This window comes from Carlito syrichta, unplaced genomic scaffold (genome assembly GCF_000164805.1).
Source record: "Carlito syrichta isolate Samal-C Ts95f unplaced genomic scaffold, Tarsius_syrichta-2.0.1 Scaffold307028, whole genome shotgun sequence".
NCBI lineage: Eukaryota > Metazoa > Chordata > Mammalia > Primates > Tarsiidae > Carlito > Carlito syrichta.
This window is the reverse complement of record NW_007251124.1, coordinates 1,037,554-1,047,281: the sequence shown is the minus strand read 5'-3', so window position 1 is coordinate 1,047,281 and position 9,728 is coordinate 1,037,554. Positions and strand designations below refer to the sequence as shown.

Sequence of the window (9,728 nt, the reverse complement as noted above, 5' to 3'; positions counted from 1 at the left end):
AAATCGGGGGTATCCAAACAGAAAAAGAGGAAATCAAGTTATCCCTTTGCTGAAGATATGATCCCATACCTTGAAAATCCAAGAGAATCTGTCAAAAACCTGCTTGCACTGAAAACGAACTTTGAAAAAATCTGGAGGTACAAAATAATTTTGCAAAAGATAGTTGCATTCCTATACAATAACAACAAGCAGGCAGAGACTCAAATTAAAAGCACAATCCCATTCACAATAGCCACCAAAAAAATGAAATACTTCGGCATCTTCCTAACTAGACAAGTGAAAGACCTTTACAATGAGAACTATAAAACACTGCTCAAAGAAATCCAAGAAGACACAAATGGAAAAATATTCCATGCTCATGGGTAGGAAAAATCAACATTGCTAAAATGTCCATCCTATCAAAGGCAATCTACAGATTCAATGCAATACCCATTAAGTTACCAACATCATTCTTCTCAGACCTGGAAATGAAATACAGAAATTCATATGGAAACATAAACGACTACGAATAGCCAAAACAATCCCTAGCAAAAGAAACCAAGCAGGAGGTATAACACTTTCAGACTTCAAACTTTACTATAAGGCTACAGTAGTCAAAACAGCCTGGTATTGGTACAAGAACAGACATATAAGACCAAAAGAGCAGGATAGAGATTCCGGAAGCAAAACATCAAATTCTTTTTTTTTTTTTTTTTTTTTTGAGTTGGAGTCTCACTCTCTCGCCCAGACTGGAATGCAGTGGCCGCTTCCGGTCACCACAGCCTCGACCTGCTGGGCTCCGGCAATCCTTCCGCCTCAGCCTTCCAAGTAGCCGGAATTACAGGCATGCGCTACCACGCTTGGCTGATTTTTTTTTTTAATTTATTGTAGAGATGAGGTCTCAAACCCGCAGGCTCAGGCAATCCACTCACCTCAGCCTCCCAAATGCAAGGGATTACAGGCTGAGCCACCGAGCCCGGTTCTCAATTTCTTAGCCAGCTCATCTTTGACAAAGCCTCCAACAACAACCACTGGGGAGAGGAGAAGCTATTCAGTAAATGGTGCTGGGAAAACTGGTTGACCATATGCAGAAGATTGAAACAGGACCCCTACCTATCACCATGCACAAACATTAACTCTAAATGGATCAAAGACCTAAAAGTAAAACCTCAAACTTTAAGAAACTTATAAAATGCAGGAGACACCCTTATGGAAATTGGAACTGGCAACCAATTCCTATTCAGAACCCAAAATGTCCATGACATAAGAAATAAGATAGACAAATGGGACATCATCAAATTAACGAGCTTCTGCAAAACAGGAGAAATCATCAAGAGAGCAGGGAGACAGCCCATAGAATGGGAAAAAATATTTGCCAACTGACAAAGTCCTAACACCTAGGATCTACAAGGAACTCAAATGTGCGGAAAGGATAAAAACAAACAGTCCCATTAAAAAGTGGGCAAGAGACATGAATAGATACTTCTTAAAAGAAGAGATACAGGCAGCCAAGAGACACATGAAAAAGTGCTCAGCCTCACTCATCAGAGAAATGCAAATAAAAACCACACTGAGATACCACCTAGCCCCAGTAAGAATGACCATCGTTAATATAACAAACAACAACAGATACTGGTGAGAATGTGGAGAAAAAGGAACACTTCTACACAGCTGGTGGGAATGCAAACTAGTACAGCCTCTTTGGAAGACATTGTGGAGATTTCTAAAAGAACTAAAAATTGACTTTCCATATGAGCCTGAAATTCCCCTAGTGGGAATATACCCGGAGGAATTCAAATCATTCTACAAAAAAGATACCTGCACACATATGCTTGTTGCAGCCCTATTCACAGTAGCAAAAACATGGAACCAACCATGCTACCCATCAAAGTTGGACCGGATTTTTAAAAAGTGGTACATGTACACAATGGAATATTGTGCAGCCATAAAGAAGGACAAACATAAGGACTTCGCAACAATTTGGATGGATTTAGAGTCTATCATACTCAGTGATCTATCACAGAAACAAAGAACAGAGTATCATATGTTCTCACTCATAAGCACACCTTGAACAATTATAATACTGTAAGAAAGGGATCGGCAGTAGTGGGAAACTGTCAGGGGAGGTTGGGTGGGATTGGCAATTCAGGGAAACTGCTAGGGAAGGGAGGGGCACAACATTTGTATACCTAACCCTGAATTGTACCCCACATCTTTATAATTTAAAAAATAAAGAAATGATTAATCTTACATGAGAAATTCTAAGAATTAATGAAGTGAGATATTCAAGGCACTCTCATTCCAATTCCCTAGAGTCATTTATTCAAAGTAGCTTGTCTCTAATTGTATCCTGCTTAAAATTGGTGTCTAATATACTGAGAAATTGAACTGGTTTATTTGAAAACACATCTGACAACAGAAGAAACTTGCTACTAAGCTCAGTGGGTAGGTAACTATTCATATATAAGAAGCATTTTCTGTGGGATGTGGGAGTGAGATTGGCAGTAGTGGAAAACTGCCAGGGAAGGGAGGGCACATCTTATCAACAAGGGTACTTGCATAATGAACATTTGTATACCTAACCCTGAATCGTACCCCACAGCTTTAAAATTAAAAAAAAAAAAAAAAAAAAAGAAAAACATTTCCATAGAGAGCTTCGTCTCAAGGAACTATCTCTGCTAACGCCTCATTTGGGATAAGGATAAATGGCCTGTGGAAAACAATGCCCAAGGGGTCTCAGGAATATACAAATAACACATCCACAAGACATTCTTGATGTTTTCTACTGTTGTCTTCATAACCTAGCCTTTCTTTTCTTTGGTACCCTTGTACTAACTGGAAAACTAACAGCTGTGAAGCTAATGCTTGTAAATATTCATCTATGTACTACAGTTTCTCCATTTTCTTCTGAAAGTGTGAAAAATTCACAATTCCTTTTTATTGAAAGATCTGTATCAAAATAAGGTGAGTAAAAAGATCATGTCTTCTTAAGGAAGATAGAAATGTGGGTAGATCATAGTGTCTGACATATACAGAGAGCATTTTATTTCAAGGAGCCTATTCTAAACTTTGAAAATACCTAGTTCAGTGGTTCTAGGAAGCAACTTGATTTCTTTTTGTGACTAATTTCTCTCTGTCTCTCACTTAACCAATTTTAAAATAAATTAACTTTCAATAAACACTGTATTTTACAATTATTAACTACCTGAATGAAATATGAAGCCTTCATTCAGTCATGTGAACCTTGTAAATATATGGTCAAAACTTGATGAATTGACTTGTCCACATGTTTCACCCAGGTTTTAGTGTCAGATAAAAATAATTTTGTTTCTCTTTATAATCTTTTGTTATATAGAAAGCTAAAAAGTAAATATAAATAAAATACTTAGTGTGGTTTAAAAAAAGTATAAGATACACTAGAATGAAAAGTGAATGGAGATAAAAAGGAGATGTCAACAAGAATAGAGTCTGGCATTTATTAAAGTGACTTTAAACATCCTGGTAAAATAATTCGCCATGTAGCAAATTAGTGATGGGAAATCTCTCAAAGTACACTATCCAAAAAAACAGCTATAAGTAACAAAATGTAAGAATGACATGGAAAAAATTTGAGATCTAAGAATAGAATTATAAAAGTTAACTAGACTTCAAGAATAAATCACATTGATTAGTCATACCTAGTCTGTGTTTCCAGGGAATTATCCAGAGAAATGAAGGGGCCCTGGGGTAATCACCATTCACAAACAAACCTACACTTAATAAGGTGAATAATCGGAACAAAATCCCAAATAACACAAATTTAATAAAACTATTGAAAGCATACTTCAGTGAATACTATCATTAGAGTTAGATATCATTAAGTATAAAAGAATTCATGGAGGATCAAATATAAAATTATGCTTAAAAAAATTGAAGGATGGTCCATGGTAAAAAAAAAAACACCAAAAGAGAATGCAAGAATGCTAAATCAATAGATGGTAGGTGTCTTGTAGTACAATTATTTAACATATGTGTGTAGTCTGACATTTTTAGAATACAGTCATGCACCATATAACAATATTTTGGTCAGTGACTGACCACACATTTGATGGTGGTCCCATAAGATTATAATGGTACTAAAAAAATTTCTATTGCCTAGTGATATCTTAGCCATCATAACATCCATAGTGAAACACAGTACTCACATGTTTATGGAGATGCTGGTATAAATAAACATACTGTACTGCTAGTCATATAAAAATATAGCACATACGATTATGTACAGTACATAATACTTGATAATGTTAATAAATGACTATTAACGGGCTCATGTATTTATAATTCTATACTTTTTTTTAGAATGTACTTCTCCTATTTATTTTTTTTAAATTAACTGTAAAACAGCTGCAGGCAGTTTCTTTAGGTAGTATTCAAGAAGAAGAAATTGTTATCCTAGAACAGCTGCATGCCTGTTATTGCCCCTGAAGACCTTCCCATGAAACAAGATGTAGAAGTAGAAGACAATGGTATTGATCGTCCCAACCCTAACACATTGGCCTGGGCTAATGTGCATGTTTGTGTCTTAGTTTTTGCCAAAATTGTTAAGTAAAAAATAAATACATTTAAAAATAAAAATGATTATGGAATAAGGATATAAAGAAAGAAATTATTTTTGTACAGCTGTGCAATGTGTTTATTTTAAGCTTGTATTATTTAAAAAGTCAAAAGGTTAGAGAAATTTAAAAATTATAAAGTAAAAAAGCTACATTAAGCTAAGATGAATTTATTATTGAAGAAAAAGGAATACGAGGGGAAATCCCCCAAAACCTGATTTATTTATTAAAAAATTGTGTTTATCCTTATATGTTTAAACTTCAGTCATCTTCAACTTTCTCCAAACTTCCAGATAAAAACTTTGGTTGACCATTGACATCACAATTTGTGGAAGAAATGTCCCGAGTTGTGGCAAACAGGTGACTTGTTCTTCTACCACGACAACACACCTGCCCACACTGTGCTGCGTGTTCAGCAGTTTCTGATCAAAATTGACATGACTCCTGTTCCCCACACTCCCTATTCACCTGATCTTGCCCCAGGTGACTTTTTTTGTTTGTTTGTTTCTCCAGATTAAAAAAAGTCCTCAAAGGGAAACGTTTTACTTGTGTGGAAGAAGTGAAACCAAAAATGGCAGAAGCACTAAAAGGCATCAAAATTGGCAAGTTCAAAACTGTTTTGAGCAGTGGAAAAAGCCTCTCAATGGCATGTTGCATCAAACAGAGAGTTCCTTGAAGGTGACTTAAGTTTAAACATGTAAGAATGAATACACCATGTTTTAGAAATAAGTTCTGGGTTTTGGAGTCCCCCTTTGTATTTCAGAAATTTAGTGTAGCCTAAATATACAGTGTTTACAAAGTCCACAATAGTGTCTAGTAATGTCCTAGGCCTTTATATTCACGCACCAGTCATTCACTAAGAGGGATTTCTGGTCCTGCAAGCATCATTTATAAGCGCATTATACAGGTATTCCAGTTTTTATCTTTTATACCATATTTTGCTGTACTTTTCTGTGTTTAGATACATAAATACTCACCATTGTGTTCCAACTGTCTGCAGGATTCAGTGCAGTAACATATTATACAGGTTTGTAGCTTAGGAACAGTGGGCTATACCACAGAGCCTAGATGTGTAGTAGGCTATGCCATTTAGGTTCATGTAAGTACACTCTTTGGTATTCATACAGTGACAAAATCACCTAATGATGCATTTCTCAGAATGTATCCCTGTCATTAAGCGATGCATTACTGTATTTATTTTTGAGATTAAATTAATTCATAGTATGCCCTTACGGTTCATTTTCTATCTGAAACACAGATTTTCATCTGAAAAATAACCTAGGCAAAAATTATGCTTCCAAATTTGATGTGTTCATATAACATCTTGAAAAAAGTCAAGATCACATAATGTGTAGGGAGGTCACACTCATTCAGGAAATATCCCTGGAGTGCACATGCTTTCTTTGGAATCATGAAACCCTGAATTCATAGTCTTAATATTTTACTACTTCATTTAATACATTAATTGCTTTGCAATTTTTAGAACCTCCCTAGTCATTAGTAGATTAAGAGAATAAATGTTTTTAAATATCCTAAAATATGGATACTAAAATTTCCTTTGTCATAGGGTTTGAAGGTAAATATTAAATGATTTAATGGTATAAGAAGCTTATTGGCATGTTTGGAGCATGGGACTTATAAAGGATTAGTTGGAATTAGTCTTCTTATTACACACTTCTAGCTAGGCTAAGATAGCATATAATCAAAGGACAACATTCACATCTTAGCTCTGACTAGCTTTGTGTGACACCTCAGAGAATGGATTTGAGGATTTGATGAAATAGAGAATGTGGAAACTGTGCTTTGTAAACCTACAAGTGTAATCTGCTACTATTAGACCACCTAACTGATTGGAATAATAACTTAGAATTTTGTTACTGGGATGCGATCTTAACTTTCCATCTGAATATCCCTCATCTTTCAGAAGATTGTAATTTCCAAAAAACCTAGTTCACCACTAAAGAAAAACAAGTATATAAACAAAAATTAATCTTTCTTAAAATATTGCTTCACTAAACTAGTTGACTTTGTTAGTTCAATGTGCCTTTTGAAAAACAAAGGAATAGATCTTGAAAATGTAAAAATAATTTTTGGATTTTAATTTCTCTGAGCCTGAATTGGGATATCAACTTTTCTCCTAACAGCAGTTACCTGGATTTAAATTTATTTATTTATATATATATTTATATTTTTAGTTATATGCAATCAATGAGTCACTGATAACTGTCCAAACTCTTATATTAAAACAGTATGATAATTTCATTTAATAAAGGAAAATCTCTTCAGATGAATAAGTTAACTAAAATTTAACATAAAAGAGCAAATGCCCAAAGGTTGAACTAGATAGAAATACCAAATGTATACTTGAGAAAACTGACAATAAAAGTATTTACATTTCTTGTTCAATTCCAAATTGCTAATATATATTGGGTTAAATCCAAAATCTTCTTACTTTCCATGGAGATAATATGATTATTCAACTACGTAACTGGGGCTGGACAAGGCTGTCTTGATGATTCCTATAGCTCCAGGTTTTCTCCTCCTTTTTCTTTTCTTTTTGTTTTTTGTTTTGTTCTCAATATTTTTACTCTAACATTTCAGTAATGCCTTGCAGAAGTGTTTCTGAAACTGAACTATCAAATTCCTCGGCCCCATGCTTACATCTACTCTATCAGGTGCCTGAAGATAAGAAACAATAAAGTTCATTCTAACAGCCTCCTCAGCTGATTTTTATGCAAGCCAGTGTTTGAAAACCACTGCTATAAAGTTTCCAAAACACAGTCAATTCTACTTTTTATTTAATCCTCACCATAACTAAAGGAGATAGTTACTGTTATCCCTGTTACACAGAGAAGAAAATTTAGTTTTGGAAAGGTTGGGTTACTTGATAGAGAACTGCCTTTCACCTATAGTTTCATGAAGGAAAATTAGATCATTAGGTGCCAGATAATTTATATTATTTTATATCGCTACTGCATTCTATCTTCTATGACTGGACAACCAATGCCTGATCATATTTTGCCATTGACCATAACCCTAACTTCTTTGGTACTCTCTACTGTAGGTGAAACAAACTGAAGGTAATGCCACTGATTAATGAAAGCCGCCCTGAAGAGTTTATTCTACTAGGTTTTTCTGACCAACCTTGGCTAGAGCTTCCTCTATTCGTTATTCTCCTTATAACATATCCCACAGCCTTACTGGGAAACATTGCCATCATTCTGGTGTCCAGGTTAGACTCTCGTCTTCACAGCCCCATGTATTTCTTCCTCGCAAACCTCTCCTTTTTGGACATGTGTTATACTACAAGCATTGTCCCTCAGATGCTATTTAACCTGGGAAGCTCTCAGAAGACTATCAGCTATATGGGATGTGCAGTTCAGCTTTATTTCTTTCATACAATGGGAGGCACAGAATGTTTGCTATTGGCTATTATGTCATTCGATCGCTATGTGGCCATCTGCAGACCTCTGCACTACACCCTCATTATGAATCAGTGCATCTGTATCCTATTAGTGTCCACCGTGTGGCTGAGCGGAATGACCTATGCTGTCTCAGAAGCCACTGTTACATTACAGTTACCACTGTGTGGTCTCAATAAACTGGACCACTTGCTGTGTGAAATTCCTGTTCTGATAAAGACTGCCTGTGGTGAAAAGGGTGCTAATGAGCTCACACTCTCTGTGGTATGCATTTTTATGTTAGCTGTTCCACTATGCTTAATTCTTGCCTCCTATGCTAGTATTGGGCATTCTGTATTTAAGATAAAATCTTCTGAAGGAAGGAAAAAGGCCTTTGGGACGTGTTCCTCTCATCTCATTGTAGTTTTCTTATTTTATGGCCCAGGCATTAGTATGTACCTTCTGCCTTCTTCCTCCATCTCAAGCGACCAGCCCAAGTACATGGCTCTCTTTTATGGAGTGGTTACCCCTATGCTCAACCCCTTCATCTACACCCTGAGGAATAAAGATGTAAAGGGGGCTTTAAGCAACCTGATGAGGAGCATTTTCTGTTTCAAATGATAGTTGGTAGACATCAAATGAAGTTTAACAATTAGAGTAGGTTCATATGGGCTTCTCTAATAATTCATTTTTGCCTCATAATCAAATACCATTTTACATGTTCTTGTAAAATATGTCATATTTCCAATACTCTTTATAATCATATTAGACAAGGATTATTTTTGGCTAATAAGCACTAGTATGGGCACTTTATTTGTGGAAATATTTTTAAATAATTCTATTTCTGGTTTATACATACTGAAATGGTAACTGTGTTAAGTAGTAAAAAATATTAATACTAGGCATTTATCCATTCAAGCTAATTGTTGCAAAAATAGCAAGACAACCATTCATCAATGGACTTTTTATCAGAGTCACCGGAGAACCATTTCATCACTCTCTAGGAGTTGTCCCAAATATAAGTGGGTAGTGTGGCTACACTGGACATTCAATGTAAAGCATTTTATGCTGTAGAGGAATTATGAAACTCATAATTTATCAACTTCAATTTAGGCAGATGTTATTGCCTCTTAAAAATACATTGTAATTCTTGTTTAGTGAATGTCCAGTGGTTTTGTATTTTTTATTTTTAAAAAATTATTAAATATTGAAATGAGTAGAATAAACAGACAAAAAGTATGGATATGTTTCTTAACATTCATTTTAAATATCATAAATATGGGTCTTCTGAAACAGTGAGAGAACAAGGAAGTAATCATAATGAAACACAACTTGGAAATATTTCTGTGCATAAATTGAAACAACTAAGAATGCCTTTTGAAACTCTGCAAGAATCAGTATGAGAAAAAATTTGTATTTCTGGAATGTAAAGCAACTTTATATCAACAAACAATATGAGTATTTTTTTTTTTTTTTTGAGTTGAGTCTCACTCGGTCGCCCAGACTGGAGTGCAATGGCTGTTCCCGGCCACCGCAGCCTCGCCTGCTGGGCTCCAGCGATCCTTCCGCCTCAGCCTTCTGAGTAGCCGGAATTACACGCATGCGCTACCACGCTCGGCTGATTTTTTTTATTTTTATTGTAGAGATGAGGTCTCGCTGCCCAGGCAGGTCTCCAACCCGCAGGCTCAGGCAATCCACTCACCTCAGCCTCCCAAAGGCGCGGGATTACAGGCTGAGCCACCGAGCCCGGCTGAGT

At 35.7% G+C, this 9,728-nt stretch overlaps 1 protein-coding gene across 1 annotated transcript; it reads left to right on the top strand.

The window, feature by feature from the left end:
* Window positions 1–7,654: 7,654 nt before the first annotated feature.
* On the top strand, window positions 7,655–8,593 carry LOC103266150 (olfactory receptor 2B11-like). Its single transcript, XM_008063789.1, has one exon. The coding sequence runs from the start codon at window positions 7,655–7,657 to the stop codon at window positions 8,591–8,593; it is 939 nt and encodes a 312-aa protein (XP_008061980.1).
* Window positions 8,594–9,728: the final 1,135 nt, after the last annotated feature.